The sequence below is a fragment of the Tauraco erythrolophus genome, chromosome Z (genome assembly GCF_009769465.1).
Source record: "Tauraco erythrolophus isolate bTauEry1 chromosome Z, bTauEry1.pri, whole genome shotgun sequence".
NCBI lineage: Eukaryota > Metazoa > Chordata > Aves > Musophagiformes > Musophagidae > Tauraco > Tauraco erythrolophus.
The window spans coordinates 33,330,632-33,353,371 of record NC_141496.1 but is presented as its reverse complement, the minus strand read 5'-3'; the positions used below and the strand labels follow the sequence as shown (position 1 = coordinate 33,353,371).

General features: G+C 43.4%; 1 protein-coding gene across 1 annotated transcript; it reads right to left on the bottom strand.

Moving 5' to 3' along the window:
• Window positions 1–2,844: 2,844 nt before the first annotated feature.
• DCAF10 (DDB1 and CUL4 associated factor 10) lies at window positions 2,845–22,586 on the bottom strand. The gene is made up of 7 exons (XM_086628992.1): window positions 22,282–22,586; window positions 17,683–17,796; window positions 11,017–11,214; window positions 10,374–10,576; window positions 9,462–9,572; window positions 8,101–8,246; window positions 2,845–5,016 (listed from the first exon to the last, which is right to left on the bottom strand). Exons 1-7 carry the CDS (start codon window positions 22,584–22,586, stop codon window positions 4,648–4,650), a joined length of 1,446 nt encoding a protein of 481 aa, XP_086485118.1. The 3' UTR covers window positions 2,845–4,647.
• Window positions 22,587–22,740: the final 154 nt, after the last annotated feature.

The following is a 22,740-nucleotide window of genomic DNA, read 5'->3' as shown; positions in this document are numbered from 1 at the left end:
CCTTCTCCACATCAGTGTTACCCAAATTAAAAAAAAAAACACAACAAAACAAAACAACCACAACACCAACAAACAAACAAAAAAACCCTACCAAAATCAATCAACACCCCCCCCCCCCAAACCCCTGAAAAACCTGACGTTTACATTCTTATTCTGGTAGTAGGCAATCAAACTGTCCTTACCAAGACTCCAAGAGTGCAAACAAACCTCTGTGTGTGTCTGTCTATATCACTGTGCTTTTCTTCCTATCCCCAATAGTTCCACTTGGAGGTTACATTTTTCCCTGAACTACCCACGTTTGACAAGTGGACTGATGCCCTGTGGCTGTATATATACTAAAGTACACACACACACACTCCCCTCATACAAAGTACATACCCATGAATGTCATTGTATAGCCCCATCAATAGTTTCTCCACCCCACCCCACAAATGTTTAGTGCTGCAGTGATTTAAAGACTGACCTCTAATGGAATATTCAGAATATGCATTTACTCCCACAACATACAGTCACTGGACTATTACAAAAGGATTACTAGCTTCAAACACTAGTTTGGTTCCTGTAGCCGCTGCTATACGTTGACACTCCTACAGAGATCTTAGTTACGCAGTTTATCTGCTGCTGCTGATCAGCCATGCTGTGAATGGAGGAATTCTTTCACTAGAGAAGTTAATGAGTATGAAACCATGCATTTAAAACACATACTGCATGCTTTACAATCAAATAGAGGGCTCTATCTTCAGTAGAAATACTGTAAAATTTATCAAATGATGTAACACTTGAGTGGTCAAAAATAAATCAGTTTAAAGAAACCTCTGGTATAAGCCACTACCATACTTCGCTGTTAGTTCAGCCTTTCACCTACCGTTTGAAACATTTTCTTGTATTTGTTTCAGAAAGTTTTGTATAGTTCTGGAAGGTTAATAATTCATCTTCTGAAACTTAACAGAAGGATAAACTTTTTTTTTTTTACTATCTAGAAATAATGCAAAGCTCAACAACAAATTACTTCATTATTTCAATAAGGCAAGGTAGTATTACTCAGAAAGACAACTGAAAATCACTCCTTCCACCAAGATGCAACTGCAAGGCATATCAAACTATTCAATAGTGTTTCAATAAGTGTTATGTGAACTTCACAGCTAAACCAGAGCAACTTTCATTGAAAACTTCCAAGTATTGTTGAAAAGGTGTAATCAAACAACCAAAATCTAAGATTACCTACTTATTCTAATTCAATTGCATTACAAATGTCATCAGAAGAACTAGGTAACATTTATACAGCATACATAGGCAGAACCCATCTTAGTATGCATATGCTGGACACGCTACAAAAGCATCAAAATATCAAACCCCTTAACGAGGTCAACTTTTAGCACCAGTCCTACACTCCTGCTCAGTGGCCCTGGTTCCCAGAGCCGGGCAGGGCTGGTCAACCCATCACTTGCTGCTGTGCATTGCAGGTAGTATCCACATATGACGATGTGCATCACTTTAAACAGTTCTTTATACAGAAAAATTAGCGTCCAATGTTTCAGCACAATACTCTTGTAAAAAACAGCATATCATGAGGTAGAATTAAAAAAGTAACAGTGCATATTAACAGGCATAGAATTAAAGTCACAAGTAATCTACCAGTTCAAGGAATTTCTGATAGAAAAAAACGAAACCAGCCACGAAAACAGACGAATAGACCCATGAACTGCTTTGACTTCATGGGTGCTGCTTCACCTCCAAAATGAACATGGTTCAAGCCTGTGAGAACAGTATTTAAGATTTCTTCAAAACGTTACCGGTAGTCCCTTTAATGATGTTTAGTAAAACATTCAGTAAGATGAGAAAACGGCAGCCGGGAAGCGGAGAGCGAGTGCTTACGGAAAAAGCCATCATGGTCCAGTGTGGCGACGGGGCAGAACCTGTTCCCTTCTTACTAACAGGCAACAACGTTTAATGGAGGGGAGCGCAGAGAAAAGCAAGTGTTCATACAATCACACTGCACTCTGTTTCAAAATACTTGAACAGAAAAGCTGGCACTTCTGCTGGACTAATGTCAAGAACACAGCATCCAGAAGTTTTGCCACACTCTCTGTTTTGTGGTGTGTTTTTTTTTTTTTTGCAAACAGTTTGGTCAATTAAAAACTCCTTGTAGCTTAGCTCCTCCTTTGCATAAAAATCTCGTATTCCACAACTATCCTCAAGTTTTCTGCAGACTTCATTTTCATTTTATGAAGTCACAGATGAGCGAAGTCTCCTTGAACTGTTTCTAACAAACCAATAAATCCAAGCTGCCCCAGGTGTAGGTTCAGGTTCACAGGCTGTTACACACATGCAAAAGGAGCCGGGTGCCAATGGAAGTCATGTATTTCTAACTGGTCTCAGACACACTTGCATAATTTTTTCATTCAGTCACTAGGCCCCGTTTTTAATGGCCTGGCCAATTCACTTAAAGTAAAGTAAAAAAATTTTACTTAAAGTAAAAAAATACCTGTTTATGAATTCTGTTTCTTGCACACAGTTCCAAAAGTATTCAAAGGGTAAAAGTCTTTGAACTTAAGGCTCAGTGCTTTAGAAAACAGGGCATACCTCTTCATTTATGATTTCATCAGTCTACTTTCAAGTTCAAGACAATAGTTTCAGCAACAACAGAATTCCTCAGAATAAATGCTATGGAACATTTCAACCTATGAATTGCTATCTGAGAAAACTATGGCATTTGCATTTCAAGTTAATGAGTATATTTACTTAAAAAATTATTCTTCCTCCTCCAGCTGAGATTGTATTCTACTAAGACAATGTTACCAGGTAATTCTGTTAAATTAGAATTACCTAATTACCTAACAGAAAGTTTAGGACTTTTACTAAACTGCAGAAAGTCTGTCAGCTGCACATACTTGACTATTTGAATGCAGTCTTTTAGCAGTCAGTTGCTAGAGATGATGAAAACCCAATGCAGGAGTAATTAACTAGTCCTCAGATTACAAAATACCCAATATTGAATGCTTTGTATTACTAAAGAAATTCTCCAAAAGAGGAAACTTAAGATAATTCACAGGAGCCTTAAGTATCATTGACTTCTCCAAAAACACCCAGAGTATGCTACCTACACAAATTTAAAACTACAACAGGAACATCAGGCTTCCAGTTATCTCATCTTCATAGACACCGTCTTTATCCCCAAACACATATTTTGCAAAGGACTTTATAAGAGTCAACTTTTAAAAAGCATGCTCTGTTGAGGCAGAGATGGTGAATCTGAACACCAAAATATGACAGTCCTTTTTAGGTAAAGTTTCCTGCTGAATTGAGGGTGTGATTTGTCAACAAAACTTTAGTGAAATACTCAAAAAACAAAAAGATCTCGGAACATGTAAATGATGAGAATATTACAAAGTGATACAGACGTATGAGACTGAAGTACCTGTTCATTTATAAGGTTAGCTATAATAACTTGAGAGGTAAAATTTGCCATTTATATGTGATTCGATGGTGAACATTAACGTTTTTTAAATTTTATAATAAGCCCAGTTAAATCCAAATAGATCTTACTCTAGACAGGCATGCTTTTAATCTGTTCCCAAACTGACAGTACATGTGAAGAAAGGCTCATCTGGTGATACTACAGACATGCCCTAAACGAATTCCTCTCACAGCAACGGTGCAGGCAAGGTGTGGAAGAACAGTCAGGTGAGATAAAGCCTTAACATCAGCAGAAAATTCTGCAGTGTTAAGATTCAAACGCAGGATGAAAGTTTCATGTTACTGATGCAGAAAACTCCCTACAACAGAAAACCTGGTGGCTGAGGAGTCAAAGTCGCCCAAGGGAGGCCGACCAAGGATACCTCCATTGTTCGAAACATCCAAACAACCCACCTGCTGTGGTTACAGGGCAGGGTCTTCACCCGTTCAACTCCTGCTTCTCTGCCCCCATCTCTTCCTACTAAACTCTGATGAAAAAACGCAGCTATATCTCCATCCATAACTTCCTCCTTCTGGCAATAAACACAATATATGCAATAACAGAAAACCAAACGTTTTAACTACAGCAAAACATTACAGAAAGTAAGATTCTTCTGTCCAATCGCAACCAACCAAATTAATACACAAACAAAAATAATATTTTTCTTTTTGTGACAGTAACTAATTGCGTTAGTTACGTAGAAAAGCTGCTCATTATCTAATAATCACCATATAGCAGTTTCAGCAACAGAAAAGGCCAAGGAAGTGTACGTGAGGAAGTCCAGCTCCTTTGGAACAAAGACGTGTCATACCCAGGTAGCCTTGGAGTTCTGGCAACTGCTACCTTTGACCGCTCTGCATTTGTTTCAAATAGCCCACTTCAAGTTGCATCAAAGGAAATTATCAACAAGTATTATGGTACAAACAAACTGGAACAATGACTCGATGGCACAGGATCAGCAGGAGCAGAGGTCTGCTTGGAAGGCTGAAAACACAGCGCATGGAAGTGGACTTGTGGGTGCAGTATGAGAACGCATACAGTGCTGGGCTGGAAATTCATTCCACTGTTGTGTTCAGAGATCATAGTAACTATGATCTTATCTGGATTTATAGATTTCAGAAAGAACACACTTCAACTAAACTGAAGTAAAAACCACAAACATCTGAAGGTCCTGTTGATACAAGATGTGCCTAGAACTTTGGCTGATATAGAGAAACACGTCCGCTAAGGCACCCCGAGGCAATCTGACAGTGTGTTGGAGAAAACTTGGTTGTCAGAACCACGTCATTGTGAGAGTACAGGGAACGGATTTCTTTCAGGGGACTGGCTTCTTTGGGCAAGCAGTCGACAAGTTCACTGCAGTGTGCATCAAACCCCAACAAGCGGATCCCAAAGCCATGGGGGGATGAAATCATCCGACCATCGGGACTGAAACAAAGTTCTTTGATGTAACCCCGTCCCACATTGGCTTCTTCAATGCAATGAGTCAATCGCAGGGAACAACGAGGTGAGACGGGGCGCACGGGGGCTCCTTCCTGGAATTCATAGACACAAGTCCACTAAAGGAAGAGGCAGAAAAAGGAACATTTAAAAAAAAATAAAGCACTGCAAATACTCATTCCCTCCCGCTGTACCTTAAGTGAGTAACACAGGAATGACCAATGCTAGTGCTTACCTTCTCTTCGATAAGCATCTACTATGAAACACTGAAAACAAGCCAGTTCCTTGGCATCTTCTCCGCTTTGAATTGTCTAAGCAAAACATCTGTCTAGCATCAAAGCTGCCTTTTTAATTAAATGGATGCTAGATATAACCTTCAAATCTAGTTTTTATCTGGAAAGATCAAAGCCTAATCCTTTGGCCAGGCATCTGCTCTGATTTAGTAAACATTTAAATTAAATCTACAATGAAGTAGAACTCAACCTACTGTAACTTACAGCTTAGCATTGGCACTTTGTGCTTTTAACTTCAAAAGGAAAGACATCTTGAAACAAGGGAAACAGATTTTGAAGGAATGTTATGAACAGCTCTATAGCAGCTTGTTACTTGTGAGACAGGCAGAGATTTTAATGTGTAATCCAATTATCTAATCTCAAACCAAATGCAAAAAACAGTTCTGTATCATGTTGAAAGATCCAATTTCAGCCACAAGACAAGTGTTCTTAGTTTGTTCCATGCATTCTACTGTACAAACACAAAGGGAACAATACTAATAAATATTTATAGTAGAGAGTAAGGCAGACACTAGGACCATGGGAAATTGTAACTAGGTCAATCGTATCAACTGATCCAATACAATATTTGCATTGCCAAAAACTTCTGTGTTGTATAGCAATTTTATTATAAGTTTACAGAACCAGCATTAAAATTTATAACACATCTGCTACGCTTCCATTCAGTCCTCTACAGATCTGTAAGAGGTCACAATTACAAAGAGTGGCTTTCTTAAAAAAAAAAAACAACCAACAAGAATCCTCAAAACCCCCCAAACAAATCCCAATTTATATCAGCTATCAAATTAACTAAACTGTTTATTATTGGTCAAGTATTCAAGGAATTCTCTGTGGTTTTGGAAAACAAACATAAAACCTCTGTCTTGAAAATAGACTGGTCTGCACAACTGTCACAGCAATAATTTTGAAGTAACCCTAGGAAAAAGGGTGTTTGCAGGAGGACCATCTGGTGGAATCCAGGTGTTGTGAAGAGTCTGGATGGTCTTTAAGTTAAAGTGAACTTGAGTTAACCTGGAAGTTATTTGTCAAAGCAGGCACTCTCAAATACAACCTGCTGGCTCTTACTTTCTGTATATAGTCCATGAAGAAGTTTTTTCATTATTTCTGACTGCATTACAGACTCCTTGTCTGGCTTAAAACAGGGTCCCAGTACAATAAAGCAGCTATTACGTGACACTTCACAGACAAAATCTGGGGAAATCCAACACTAGCCTTAAAGTCTGCCATTACTTCTTTAAAGCAGTTATTTAGAGGAGTGAAATCTGCAAGCTGTAGATGAGCTGTAGCTGGTCTTATGACTTAGTATTTCAAGCATAGGCTTGAAATAGATTCTGCCAGGAAGATCATCGATGCCCCCTTTATATATAAGCTGCAGAGTTTTAGGATGAGAGTTGAGATCAAGGCATTCTGAAATTATGTCAACATCACTGATGTTCATTATATTCAGACCTACAGCATGACAGTTTTAAGTAGATGCAAAAATACACCAGGAAGTTTTTTCATGGCAGGTAAGAGGAGCAGCCTCTGGAAAGCATTCATCAGCACAGCAGGAGCACTTCATCCTTGAAGCATAAATGGAGGTAGAAAGCATTCCATAGGCACTTGAGGAATTCAGAGGAGCTTCTCTGCTCAACTTAAACCATGTTCACCAGTACACAACCCTCTAATCCTCTGTCTTTTTCAAGTTCCCATCTCCTATATTTTGGCAAGTACATATTTTCAAGTCATGTATTTGGCAGCACAACTACTGTTTGAAAAATCTTTAACAGACCTGTGAGCTATAAAACCTGTTCTGTGAAAGAGCTGGGCAACAGGAGTACTGAATCACATAATCACAGAATGTTAGGGATTGGAAGGAACCTCAAAGGATCATCTAGTCCAATCCCCCTGCTGGAGCAGGACCACCTAGATTAGATCACACAAGAATGCGTCCAGGCGGGTTTTGAACATCTCCAGAGAAGGAGACTCCACAACCTCTCTGGGCAGCCTGTTCCAGTGTTCCATTATTCTTACTGGGAAGAAGTTCTTCCTCATGTTTAAGCTGAACCTCCTATGTTCCAGCTTATATCCATCTCCCCTTGTCCTATCATTGGATGCCACTGAGAAGAGCCTGGCTCCATCCTCATGACAGTCATCCTTTACATATTTATAAACATTAATGAGGTGCCCCCTCAGTCTCCCCTTCTCCAAGATAAAGAGACCCAGCTCCGTCAGCCTTTCCTCATAAGGGAGATGCTCCACTCCCTTAATCATCTTTGTGGCCCTGCACTGGACTCTCTCAAGCAGTTCCTTGTCCTTCTTGAACTGAGGGGCCCAGAACTGGACACAATATTCCAGATGCGGCCTCACCAGGGCAGAGTAGAGGGGAAGGAGAACCTCTCTCGACCTACTAACCACACCCCTTCTAATACACCCCAGGATGCCATTGGCCTTCTTGGCCACAAGGGCACATTGCTGGCTCATGGTCATCCTGCTGTCCACCAGGACCCCCAGGTCCCTTTCCTCTGTGCTGCTCCCCAACAGTTCAGTCCCCAACTTGTACTGGTACCTGGGGTTGTTCTTACCCAGATGCAAGACTCTACACTTGCCCCTGTTGTATTTCATTAAATTTCTCCCTGCCCAACTCTCCAGCCTGTCCAGGTCTCTCTGAATGGCAGCACAGCCTTCAGGTGTGTCAGCCACTCCTCCCAGGGAGGGAATGAGGGATACAAAGTCATATGAGGTCATTAAAAACATAAAAGAAAAAATAATTTCATAATCTTGGTGGTAAATTAATGCATTTGTAAGCAGAAATAACTGACTAATTTATTCAAATGCAAATTTACCCCAAACCAAGGCAATTTCAATATAGTTGTATGATCAATACATCTTACTCAATGTATTTTTTTATAAAAACATATTTCTTTTTACCTCCTGGTCATCTGTATTACTTGAGCACCGAAGAAGCGTAGCCCATCCTTTTGGATGTAGCTGTAGTGATGTAATGCAATTGCCTCGATCTCTTTCTCCAGGAACCTCTGGCGTTAAGACCTCCAAACTATTTCTAGGTGATCCACCTAGAAGGGGAAGTCAACTGTAAGTCTCAATGTAAGTCTACACATTGGTCTTCACCTCTCTCATCAGTCTACAGTTGAAGCTAGGTCAAACATGTGACATTTGACATCTGATTGCTAGAAAAGACTGCACCTTTATGAAAGGATAAATGAATAAAGAGAGATTATACGAACAACTGAAGCTAATACCAATGGGCTCAGTCCTGATTTCAAATAGCTTCTTTTTTGAAATTTGCCTTCCAAGACCTGCCTTAAATCACCTCATACTGTGAACTAAGTCAAAGTTAACTTTCCACACATACACTCTTTGTTATCATTAAAACAAAATCTAAAGAGTGTTTTCTTTGTAATAACTACTGGTTCTCAAACTTCTATGATTCCTTTCCAAATTCTTTTCAAAGTCTGCTCAGCTGTATTCAGCTTGCCTCCCTTCTCCTCCTCACCTCTAGAAAGCTTTTCGCAGGTAAATCATGCCATGGCATCTGGATAAGCCTTCTCCTTCCATAAGCATGTTTGAGGGTCTCACAACCATGAGTAGTTAAAATTTAACATTATACTTATTTTTAATTGCATGTGATTCACAAAGTATTTACCAACTGGCCAAGGTCACGCTGACTCTCTGAAAGTGTATCCTAGATTCAGAGGAAGCTTGCTAATCACAGAATCATCAGTTTTCATAGCTCTGTAGCTAGGTAGGACTCGGTCTGTAATCAGAACTTCACGAAACACTCCGTCCACATTTAATTTTTGAATACTGTTTTTCCATGCTACTGACTCCTCCTGCAGATACATATTCGCATCAATAAGGCAAATAAAAAGCAAAACACAGCTATGTTCTGCTCTGGTTTTGTTTTGGTTTTGTTTGTTTGTGGTTTTGGTTTTTTTTTTTCATTTTTTCCCCCCCTCTAAAGGTCATTCACATTAACTTTGTTCGAGGTAAAACCACAAAGGAAAGGGAGCATCTCTGCGTAACAACAATAATGTACCAATATAAAATAAAGGTCTTTTTGCTGTCACCAGATTTCTTGGGAAAAAAACGATTAGATCTCCAGCTTTTGGTGTGCAATGATATTGTATCAGTTTAATAGAAGTTGTAACAACACTACTCTTAAAAGTCACACAGAGAAAAAACACAGTTTTGCACTATTATACTCTGGCCTCTTCTGGGTACAACGAGTCAAAGTCCATGACTTTTTTTTTTTTTTAAATCTTTCCTACCTTCTCGCTGAGAGGACCGCGACATGTGTTTCTCAGACAGTGGACCTGAATCGTTCTGGTGACACGGTGAACCAACAGCTCGAGGACCAGATGAACCTGATGATGCTATGTCTGCAAAAGGCATCAACCAGGTGAACACAACACCTAAGCACTGCCCACTTTCCAAGCACATCCTTCACTTAATCCTCCACAGAAATGTGAAGTAAAGGGTAAGGCATCTTGTTAAAACCCTTTTCAAAGCTCGGTTTACAGTCTAAGAGTACCATTCTGTTTGTGCCTCATACAAACAAACTGCCAGCACAACAAGTTCTACTGGGAGTAAGAGGCAAGCTGCATGCCTTCCTCCTTACGTACTGTCACTACTAGAAACTGGAGTATGAATTTTTCTCCAGGCCAATCCCTTTATAACCTGACACCCCAAACAGCAGAGTTTTTGTCACTGTTTTGCTCCGTTACTGCCACAAAGCAGGAGGAAGCAAGCAGTGAAATTTCAGAGCACACTATTCTTCCAGGTCTGCTGTCGAGAGCAACCACACCACTACACAACAGTCATTAGCAGCTGCTAGAGCTCACACACAGTCAGCCTACTCAACATGGATTCCATTTCTCTTATTACAAGATCAAGGAGAGCAGATAAATAAAGGTAGAGACTGCCAGCCTAGGTGCCAGAATTCCACAGATGCTATATTCTGTAGTGCTGAAGTCTTGACACCAAAAATCATCCTTGACACTTCACGTGAGTCAGAACATACCACACAACAGTATAAACACGTATGACCCCTGAACAACAGAGCAGATACCATGCCAAAGAGTTCCTCAGCAGAATCCTTCAGACTCCACCTCTGCCGCCTTTTGCTAGCTAAGAGTATCACATAAAACACCACTATCACAGAAGCTGCCACAAGCATTCACCTGAACTTGATGTAGTCCTCCTAGCTCTTAAAATCGGGTAGCTGCCAACCTCTAAAGATTTGTTTAGGTCAAGGTCATGTAAAATCAGAAGATATCCAGAAGAGGTTGAGATCAACATTTTTGAACAGTCTGGCGTCAGCCTCATTCGCATAAGAAAACGTGTGTGAAAAAACTTCTTGTGAGGACATCCATCTTCTGTGCACCTGGACAGCAAAAAAAGCACAAAAAATGGCTGCAATTAGCTTTGATTCAAGTCCCTAATAATGTCCAGAAGAGTCAAAGATGTGCTAACCATTCTTGTTCATCCTCAAACTTTGACTACTGTCCTTATCCTACTTAAATCGGATCTTAATGAAATGGCAGAAGTCACGTTTTCATAATTCCACAACACTGAAGACAGAACTTTTTCAAAAAGAAAGAACTACATTTCAGCATGTCAGGGAAACAAAGCTCTCTTTTTAGCTACTGGACTATTACCGTGTAAAAAGTGATGCACGTTCTTGATAAGGACTATAAACTAACCACAGTATTTAAGAATGCATTACAGCACCACTCAAGGAAGCAGGTTTTCCATCTTGTACAGGAGAACCCTATCCTAGCACACAAGCTCTAGAAATGTAACAGCACGAACACAGCCACATACCTGTTTGTGTCCCAGATGATCACGTTTCCATCAAACCCTGACGTTACTAGTAATCTAGTATTGGTATCGTACTCAATGTTCTTAACCCAGCTGGTGTGACCATGTAAAGTGCACACTTTCGTGTTCAGCTTTCTCAAATCCCAAAGTGCTATTGTAGTGTCATCAGAACAAGTCGCAAACAGCCGATTATCTAGAAACCTGAAAATGGGAGAGAAATACTGTGGCTGCTTAGTGCCTTTTCTAATTTAAATATTCTTAACCAGGGAATTTAAGCTAACCGAGAAATAAATAGAGCAGCCACACAAAAAAATTAACATACAGCAGAATATTTGCCAATAAAACAGTTCCATTAAAAAGCAGTGCTGTTGAGATATGAACCAGTAGTACATTTCTAGTATCAAACTAATAAACTCACAGAAGCATAGCAGAAGTTAGGGTTTGTTTGTTTGTTTTGTTGGAGTGGGTTTTTTTTGTTTGTTTGTTGGGGTTTTTTTAATGAATCACAGAAAGATTGCACAATCGCTAAATCTCCAGTGAGACAAACACTCACACAGAATCCCTGTGGTAACTAAATCAGTAATCCATCCAGATAACACTCAGCTTTAAACTTATCAAGTCTTTACAAGACACTGACGTCCTAGGACTGGTCAGCTTTTAGACCACTGGCAAGATATTCTCATGCACTGGTTTGGCAGTCCCTGCAAGAGAGGTCTGTCAGCCTAAATTGTCTCTAATTTATGCCTTTCATCTTCCCCAATTTTGCCCAATCCTTTCGCTACTAGAGACTGGCAGCACCAGGAGACACAGCAATTCCGTCTTCACTTCAGACTGCACAAGATCCTATCATAACTAACGAAACTCATGCTATTCTTTACCCTCTTCACTTCTACCCATATCAACCCTCATTCTTTCCACGTGTTGGGTTTCTGCGGTGCAGTTTTGGTAACAGGGGAGGAGTACAGGGATGGCTATCACGAGAAGCTGCTGGAAGCTTCCCTGGCTCCAGGTGAGACCCACCTCAGGCCAGGGCCCAGCCAAACGTCATCCACCTCTGTCAAGAACATATTTTAAAAGTTCTGAGGCAGGAAGGGGGGAAGCGAGTAGCAGTCACAGCTTGGAGCACCCTAAAGGTCCCTGCTCCCGGGGTGCCCACTGGGTGAAGCTCGTCCCACCGGGACTGTTAGAAATCATTGTGCCAGCTGGACCTGGCATGGCTACAGTGGAAAGAGGAGAGGGATGTGAGAGAAACAACTATGCAGACACCAGGGTCACTGAAGGAGGAGAGGGAGGAGGTGTGCAGGAGCTGAGATTCCCCTGTGGCCTGTGGGGAGATGGCACATGAGCCCCCTGTCGCCTGTGGAGATTAACGGTGGAGCAGAGATCCGTCTGCAGCCCATGGAGGACCCCATGTTGGAGCAGGTGGCAGGCCTCCTGCCTGAAGAAGGCCATAGCTTTGTGGGAAAGCCTGTGCTGGAGCAGTCTGTTGGTGAAGGACTGCACCTGTGGGAGGGACCCGAGCTGAAGCAATTCATGAAGAACAGTATTCCATGGGAAGGACTCTCGTCAGAGAAATTTGTGAAGGACTGTATCCCATGCAAGGAATCCCATGCTGGAGTAGAAGAGTGTGAGGAATCCTCCCCTGAAGAGGAAGGAGCAGCAGAAACAACACATGATGAACTGACTGCAGTCCCCATTCCCTGTCTGCCTGCACCACTGTGTGGGGAAAGCAGAGCAACTGGGAGCAAAGCTGGGCCCTGCAAGAAGGGAAGGGTTGGGGGAAGGTGTAAGACCTAGTGTTGTTTCTCACTATCCCCTCTGATGTGACTGATAACAAATTAAACTGATTTTTCCCCAATTCCAGTCTGTTTTGCCCATGACCATAACCGGTGAGTGATGCCTCCCTGTCCTTGTCTCAGCCCTCGTGCCTTTTGTTGTATTTTCTTCTCTCCATCCCACCAGGGGTGGGGGACGAATGAGCAAGCGTCTGTGTGGTTCTTAGCTGCCAGCTGTTCTAAACCATGACACCCTGCTATTCTGTAAATCCTCCTCTCTTCCCCACTGCAGACATAAGCTCCTTGCACTCAAAGTAGGTCTTTAAAATACGATCATCTTTTGTCACTCCTACTAGAAGACATGTACTGCTTTTAAACCTTGCTGCTCTATACAGCGCACATTCTGCTAGCTTAGCCGAAACCTATGTTGTCTAAGCCTCCTTCAGCTAACACCTGAACACCTTCCCTTCTGCAAGGCCTCATGCTGCTCTGCACCACACGCAGTCACTCAGCATCCCAGGCGGCCAGTCACGACCAAAAGCTCTCACCAGATCTTGACCTCACTGGCACAAGCAGAACACAGCACTCGTTGCAAAGCGTGTGACCGGAGTTGATCAACAGGGACCTGCTTTCAGAAACACCCTGCCTAGCCAGCCTGGCATGGACAGTGGTGGAACCGTCCATGCTGGAAATGCTCAGTGCCAGACTTATCAGGATGCTGGTGAGGCCGCCCAAAGCCCTGCTCTTACCAGAAGGCTGTTAGAGATGCCGGATCTCTGAAGGCCCTTTCCAATCAGACCTCTTGCCACTCCATGATGTGCCTCAGGCATCCGTGCAGAGCTGTGGTCACACCATGTGTCTGTACTGAGCATGTGGAAAAGCTGGCCTGCTGGTTTTACACAGGACATACAACGGTGCTTTTCTGAGAGATTTAATCCAGTGGATTAACTGGCTGATGTATGGCTTCTTTTACTAACAACATGGCTTACACTACACACAGTATTGCTGTCTTGGAGAGATGTACTAGATTTAAATTTGAACGCAGCCACTGTTTGCAGATCTCCCTTGACCCTTAATTTCATTCCACCTTTGCCCATCCTTGGCTTCAGAGCCCGTCCAGCTCCACAATGCCCCAGAAGCACAGCAGCTGCAGAGCCAGGAGGAGCCATGCAGACCTCCAGCATCCACAAAGGCTTTGTACCACCTGGACAGTTGCAACATCCTCCGTCAAAGCACAAGGGGGTTTTGCTCTCACATTTCTGCCATCCTTTCCCCCACAGTACAGTTCATGTGTTTGACGTAGGCACACGAAATTGGGCTTTCTCAAAGGCACAAAAGCAGTACGCATACCACAGTGCCAGTACAGAGCACTGTTTAGGATGAGAATTTCGGATCATCTTTAGAAGTAGCAACTGCACAAGTGGCACAGGCTGCCCAAATGTATGGACTCCTTCAATAGACATGTGCATTTGAGGATTTGAGTGGTTTGAGTTTGAATCACAGTATAACAAGAAATTCCATTTAATTCAAACTAGTGCAAGAAGAGCAAGCCTACTGCTCTGTATTTCACAAGGTACTTACAGACCTGCAGTTCTACAGTACACGTCAATGCAGCAGTGAATTTATATCACATACATAGCGCTCCATATACACCGTGTATGTCTTGCACTTGGCAGGTCTCGAGTCCCTGCTTTCTTAACAGATTACAGGCTCGTCACTAATGTCATATTGGGAGAAAATGAGAAACTGGAGAAGAATATGGGTCATACTAGCTGGATTTCTACACTGAACAGGTTAAGTACTTAGCCTGTTCAGATGGTAATTTTCTATCATGAGAATCTCTGTTCTTCAGCCGAAATTCAGTGTACTGTATCACTCCTGCCTGAAGAAGTATGAGGCAGCTTGACCACCTTCAAGTGATTACAGAAGGAAAGAATATCTGATGTAAAAACATTCCATCAGACAGAAAGGGATAGAAGGGCTGGAATTGGTATTAAAAAGGCATAGGTGGGTAATAAATTACACTGAGTCTAGAGGCTACTGAAACAAATGCCAGACTCTTCAAAAACACCAAGTGAACATAAGACTTTTTTTGAAAGCATACGTAGACAAGTTATTTGGTTCACTGAGAAAATAACTGGATAAAATTACTGTGTTTGCATTACACAGGTCAGAGTTTACCATGCTCCGCTGCCACTACAATTTATGCATGGTCTTATTTTTAGAAGGGCAAAGCATATTGTTTTATGCATGGAACTCATGCCTGATGAAAGCATTTGGAAAACACCTGACATAAAACAGAAAATAAAACCTATCGGAAAAACATCAGAGATTGCTGCACAAGAACACTAAGGCAAGAATGATCAACACAGAAATGTGTGATACATCACCCCTAGAAACAGCGTTTTATCTTTCAGACATAGAACCAGGCTATATCATGTAAAAATAGCAACAACTCCAATGAAAAATAACCAACTACAACAGAAGGAATTCAACATTTCAGATTTTCAGGGCAAAAGTAAAACAGAGTACACTTCTTGCCTGTATAAATCCATCATTTGCCTTTATCTTGGATGCTACAGGCAACCCTGCTTCACCCACCACAAACAGGTTTCAGAAGAAATAGAGATAAAAATGGTATTGAACAGCTTTGACATAGTGAATGACCAAATAGACTAGGATTCATTTGAAAAACAGCTAATTGAAGGTGCATGTAACTCAGGCATACAAAACTGAGAAAGTAAATAAGGAATTAATTGTTCTTTATCTTCCTAGTTAAGAAAAGAAAACAAAAAATCCTAAGAAGGCCTTGAACTAAGCTAGCAAGTTTTTAAAACACTATTAAATACTCCTTGAAACACATTTGTGCCATGAAGCTCTGCCACCGGAGAGTTTTAAGTAAACTCAAAACCAGACATTTTTGGAAAAAATGTCTGCTTCAGACAATTACACACAAATCCCCAGCGACTGGGAGACTACTGAAGAGGACAACTACATACTTCATTGTTCATACATACCTCTGAGGCACCTGTTACAGGGTACAGGAGTAATGGTATTTATTTTTGGTGTTTACTACAAGGAATTTCTGTAGTACTATAGTGCTTGGAGTCCTGCTCATTAAGCAGAAACAATACTCCAGGTAATGTTGTACTAATCATGTATTACAGAATATAGTTAAGTTCCTTGTAACTAAGTTTATAACAATAAACAAGTCAGCACATGCAGGAAAACACAGAAAGATGTCAATATCCTACAAAGACAAAATAAAGCTTTAGGAAGCATTCTGAAGGAAAGCAGAAAGTTTACTACACATTGCTAGGAAGGACCTTAGTCTGGTGATTAACAGTAGGTCTGAGTTATCTGCTTGGAGTTAGTACTGGTGTTTTTATGTAAATCAAACTACACAGAGACACTTAAGGGCAAAGAATAGAGTCACAAAGCCTTACAGACAGTCAAAGCAGAAAGAAAAGAGATCCCTTGAATAAGAGAAGAGAGCTGGAAGTTTCAACGCTGTTCTAAACCAAGGAATGAGATAATTTCTCAAGACAACCACAGCTGACTGCAACAGAGACAGCCAACTGGTCAGGAGTCTGCAAAAGAACACTCTTATGTAAAACATAACCCAGACTAACTCATTTCAAACCCTATAGCAAGAGCAGTTTGAATGTAAGGATCAGATACTGCATTATGGATGTATAAAAATAAAAATAAATCCATTTTGCCGTTGCCTTCTGGTATCTTGGTAATACGGCTTTATCTGTCACCTAGCTCTATCTAAAAACTAGACATGTTTAAAGGACATGGCATGCAAGACGTGAAAAGACATTACAGAAAAGCATATTCTCAACATCCCCTCTTCTATTTGTGTCAGCTAGCCCCAGCTTTTACTCTTAGCTTTTCTGAAAGATAACCAACTGATGTAAAATTTCAGTCGCTTCTAAAAAAGACAAGCCACTTGTGAAAAACATGTTTATTTGACAAATGTGTAAAGACATTGGCATCCCACATTTTATTCAGCTCTTTTGAGAAAAGCTCAGATTGCTTCTACACTTTTCTTGCAGTTTTTTTTTGTTTCAATTTGGGTTTTCGGTGTTTTTTTCTGGGTTTTTGTTTGTTTGTTTTGAGAATCTGAGTGAAAAGAGGTTGCAATATTGTCCATAAGGTTAAAAAAATGTCTTAAGTTCACATGTGAAAGTCTATCCTCAGAACAGCTAAAAATAAGACTTTAAAAGGAAAAATATTATGACAAAAATACTGGTAATTTAGTTCCTGTGCTTGTTGTTTCCTCATTTCATCCTGAGAAACAGGCAAAGGATTTTAACCATAAAGTCTGAGTTTAAGTTGAATTGCAGAAGCCATTCCACTTTCCCAGCTCTTCTATATCATACCTGTCCTAAAAGCAGCCAATCTTTGTTTGGGAATTTCCATGCAACTACAGCAATCACTCTTAAAATTCAAGATATCAGCCATATTCATATAAATACCTGATCTTGCTACAGTCTTGGACTTGTACTTCAAACATAAATCATACACTACTTGTTATGCTCTGATTTACCACATTCATTCAGGGCATTCCAAAGGCCAGTTGAAACAGGTGATAATACCTTAACACTCTTCCCCTCCCATAAACTGCAGCTCCTCCATCAACAAAAACACCTGCCAGCATTATATACCACCACCATCACTTTCAGATTCCACCTCCTCCTCCCCTTTTCAGTCTCTCCTCACCTCCAATACCAAAGAGAAGAAAAACAGCACAAAGCAAACTGCAGCCTAATGGCTTCACAAAACCCACTCTCCTCAAGAAAGCACGTAACACAAACTTATCATGCTGTCATAAGAAAAGCATTCATGGTAAGACAAAATATGAGGTCTTTTATTCCTTCTGACCTACCTGATGTTATTTACACAGTCTTCATGAGCTTCAGAGAGAGTTTTGATGTGCTTTGAAGATATTGGGTCAAAAAGCAGTACTTCAGTCTGTTCACAAGCTACAGTCAACACCGACCTGCAGAGGAGCAGAGCAAAGCAGAAACACTGGTATTAGGTAAAAGAAATTACATCCGTGCACATCCAGCTAATCCCCATTACCTATCCTGACAGAAACACAGCTTCACCATTACTCAGTTTGGTTTTCTGTTTGCACTGCACAGAATCTGCAGCAGTGTTTATATTTTTTTTTATTGCCTTCTTGCATATGTCTATTCTCAAACACCTAATACACAAACAAAATGTAGAAGAAAATAGCATGTTTTATTCTGGAGAAGTTAACTTCTCTAAACTCCTTTTCAAAAGACCATGACTCTTGTCCTGCCTGGCTGTCAGCATAATTAACACACAGCTGGTGCATGCACTGGATAGAGCACATGACCTTTTAAATCACTTTTTTTTTTTAACACGAAAAGTGCTGTGGCTAGTGCATCCACCAGGGCTTTATGACTGTCTTGCTTTTTGCATCTTTACAGTGTGGTCACGTACACTGCTCGGGCAAGTGCCAACCATCATGTACACACCTTGGTCAAGGAGTGAGGAAGGTGAGGCTGTCAGCCAGCCTGACCTGGCATAACCATGTAGGACCACAGATCAGATTCAACCAGGGTATAAAGGGAGTCCTGCCGGAGAGAACACTGAGTTGGTCCTCCTAGGAGCACTGGGTCTGCAGTCAGGGACTCTCCCCTTGGAATGGGACACTGCCCAAGGAAACTCCTGCAGGCTGACAATCCTTATCTTTTGGGTGAGTGATTGCGCACATTTTCAATCCTTGTTTCTAAAGCTTAAGAGTGCTTCACTCAGTTGTGCAGTCTTAATTCCTTGTACATCATCCTGAACCCATGGGTTACTAATGTTGTCAGAGCGTTGAACGACTTTGATAAACCTCATTTCTAGTTCGTTCTCTGCTAAACGACTTTGGCTAGAATAAAGTTTATCTTGAGTTTACCACAGGTTTAATTCAATTTCGTAAGCCTCTGCAACAGGCAGTTGTTTTATAAGCGCTATGTACTTCATAGATCCAATGATGGCATTATTTAAATCACACAGTTAATTGTATTTACATCAGTGCTGTTTTAATTTAAAAGTTACTTGAGAGCGATTTGCCCTGCCACTGCAGCGCATGAACTCAGTGGTTCCTGTCTGGGAAAAGAGAAGAATCAAGTTCTGCCATGAAAATTGCCGCTTTGTTCATGAGAGGATTCTTGCTTAATGTTGCAGAAAAGAGAAAAAAGAAAAAGACAACAGCACCCAAGAGTAAGCGGAAAGGCATCTACTCTGAAACTCTACTGCAGATTTCCCACACGACTGTGCCCATGTCGTGGTCTCCCTCTGTTCGTTCACTTGCAACACTTTTCAGAGAGTTCTGAGACACCGCAGTTTGCTTTTCAGTGTGTCAGATAATCAGCTGAAGAGCTCTGTAAAAGGCAAGGGTCTGACCGAGGCTGTACGGAGAAAGGAAGCACAGCCTGCGCTGAGTGCTGGCAGCCTCCTCACACACGTGAGCCAACTAGCTGCAATAAAGCTGGATAATTTACACAGTCACTGCATTGACCCTCATTAAAGAGGACAACATGAGGTAACAAGCCCCTCCAATCTCCCTCCCTTATCAACTACGACAATATTCTCCTAAGACTTTTATAGATGTTACCCCAGCTACAGCACGGCTTTGTAACAAGCAGCCAGTGCTGAAGTGCAACCACTGAGTTCTTCAGCATAAAGACACACCATTTCTTCATCTCCTTCCGTAACACTGACTTTGATGGCTATTTAGTTCAGCATCCACCCAAAACCAGCATAAAGATGACATTCAGACTGCATATTCAGGAGCAGAATTTTTAAACCAAACTCTAAAGAATAGCACCCTTCCCAATATTAATCTGTGATTTTCTACATTAGAACAGCATGAAGCAAGTAAATGCTAAAGGCAGAAATAAGACTGATTCAAAGGTTTATTTTAAATATCTAGCCTTTTTGCAACTGAGTCATTCTTTCACTAAAAGCTTATATTACAAAGTTTAGATTTAAAAGTTTTGCTTTTTAAAATAGCAGGAAGTCCAAGGGATTGTTATCAGACATCACACGCTGTTAACTACAAAAAAGAAGAGAGTTCTCTGACAGAAAGTGTTGATTTCCAAATGCAGTAGTGGTGCCATGGAAGTGAAGGTCAAAGGCAGCAAAAGCAAGGCACTGGCACAAGCCTAAATCGGGCGTGGCTAATTGTTACCCATGTTTTCTGAGATTAACTTCACAACAGACACCAAACCATTACATGCCACCTTTACTACTCTGAGGACACAGAAAAATCTGGAGCAAGACTTAGTATTTTACTGTATCACCTAATTCACTTGCCAAAACCAGAACTTCCAGAAACTACAATTTCAAGGACGTTACCTCCTTTAAAAAAAAGGACCTTTTCTTCCCCGCATGAAGACCTCCCTGTATCCATTTACAGCTTTTCTTGGAGGACAAAAAAAAAAAAAAAAAAAATCAAAGCCCTTCTTCAGAATACACATTACTTGTGAACAAGACCAGAGAGATTTCTGCAGAGAGTTCACAGGGGTCCCAACAGGCTCAGAAAACATCAACTGTCTGCAGGTTGGGCAGCCTGTCCAGCTCTGCACCAGCCTCTCCTAGGGTATCGATATTTCCTGAGTTCACCTACACTGAAAGGTCGGACTAAGCACAATGATGTGACAGTGAAGTCTGGCCTGCTAATTTAGTGAAGCTGACGTCCGGGAAAGCTCAGAAGTTCCCCCAGCACTGCAACAACTCTGACTAGCCCAGCAGTGTTACAGCAAGAGGGCAGCGTGCCCCAGCAACCCTTGGTCCAAGTGAGCCCCTGCGCAGCAGCTGCCCGCAGGCAGGCCAAACCTAACCGGCAGCGCACTCAGAGCCCAAAGGCAAGATCCCCGCTGCGGCCCCAGAACAGTGCCTGGAGGAGTCAGAAGCTGACAGGAACACAGCAATGCCGACTGCAGTTGGTTCCCTTGAGAGAGGCTGCAGAGAGACCAGAAGTCTCCACTGCACAGGACAGGTCTGCCCAGAACGGGTTAGGGCAGGCCTGTGACTGGCATACTCCAAGCACAGGTATTTTTCCAATCTAGTGTCTGCTGCTAAACCAGCAGAGCAATCCCACCTGGCCTCTTCGCACCGCATACAGCAGAGAGGACCCCATGCCTCAGGAACTTTAAGCACACCTGGCTGGGAATCTACTACAAAAGAAATTACTTTCCAGTAACGGTCACCTGAGAATGGTTTTGATAGTTTCTGGAGCTTAACTTTGTCCTCTTCAAAAAACAGAGGAACAAATAAGGAGTTGAAACTTGGCTCTATAGCACAATCACGGCAAAATCACCACGAGTTCAGATGTGCAAGGAAACCAGAGTCCTGTTCTGATGAAAACTCACTGAAAACAGAAAAGCTGACGAGCCATCAAGATTTCAATCCTGACTATCCAAACTCAAAACACTGTTGAGACCACCTTAGGCTGCAGGGTCATTCTGCCAAGACAACTTCACATACAAAAAGCATACTGCAAGATACAAACAGGCAGTTACCTGAATTGAACTCACTCTGCTTCGAGCTTGTGTGGCAGGATTTCTTTTATTCTACATGACTCCAAACGTCACTCGCTTTTGTCTACCTCGTTACACAAGTGTACCACAGGACATCTCTAAACTCATTTGTCAGTGCAGACTCACAACATTCACAGAACCCTAAACGAATAACTGAGTATCGCATTTCAAAAAGAAACTGAGCTCTCTGAGGACATCCGACACTCACACTTCTACGAGTTAAAGGAGTGGCCCCACCGCTCTGTTCTCAACCTGAGCCTCAGCTGATCGTCTCACCTTCTCCCGCACGAAGCAGCCGGGAGCACCGCCAGGCAGTGAGAAGCGCACCCCGTCCAGGGGAGCCCTCTCTGTTACCGCCGTCCTGCTCCACCCGTGCTGCCCTGTGCCTCTGCCCGCACCGCAGCTGCTAGGCTGGAGCGGAACACCGGCCAGACGGCTCACGACGTACGGGGCTCCCGCCGTGACGGCCGTGCAGCTGTCCGCAGGCCGGAGCCGCGGAGCGGTGCAGCCACCGCACAGCGCCAGGGCCGCGTATGCTGGGCTCGACGAGCCAAGCCTTCTCGCCGTCGGGTCGAGTCCCGACGATTCGCCAGCATCGGATCTCGCGGTCCCCCCGCCACGGGCGTACCAGGTCATTTCGAAAGCGGCCGTCGCAGCAGAGGGCGACGGGGCAGCGGGTTCCCGGCCTTGCCCAGCACCCCAGCAGGGACTCCCGCGGCACGCACAGGCGCGCCGCCGGCCCGGCTCGGCTTTTGCAGGCCGAGACAACCCGCGCCCTCTCGCATCCAGCGCAGCCGAGCCAGGCGCTCCGCTGCGGACAGCGGCCGGCTGGCAGAGCGGAAGGCAGCCGCGGGGCCGGCCGGCCGCGGGCACCGCGGGCTCGGCGCAGCCCGCCAGGGACCCGGGGAGCCGCGCGCGGCCCCTACCCGTCGGGCGAGTACTCGAGGTTGAAGACGGCGCCGTGCGTGCGGGTGCTGAGGTACACGGAGTCCGCGGGCTGGATGGAGCCGTACAGCCCGGTCATGGCGCGGAAGGTGTCCCGCGCCGGGTCCACGGCGGCGCTGCGGCCCAGGCAGCGCCCGCGCAGCCACCCGAACAGGCCGCCCCCCAGCACCGCGCGCGGGGAGGCGGGCGGCAGCGCCGGCTCCATGCCGGCGGGCGAGCCGGGCCCTGGGGCCGCCGGGCTGCTGCCGCCGGTCTCCGCCCGCGGGGCCTCCACCTCCGCGCTCATCGCGCACCGGGCGCGGGCATCTCCCGGCCGCGCCCCCGTCTACCCTCCGCCGGCGCGACGGCGCCTGCGCGGCCGCTGCACCGCCCTCTCGCGCGACCGCCCCGCGCCTCGCAGCCCGGGCCACGTGACCGCCTCGCCACGCTCCCCCCCCCCG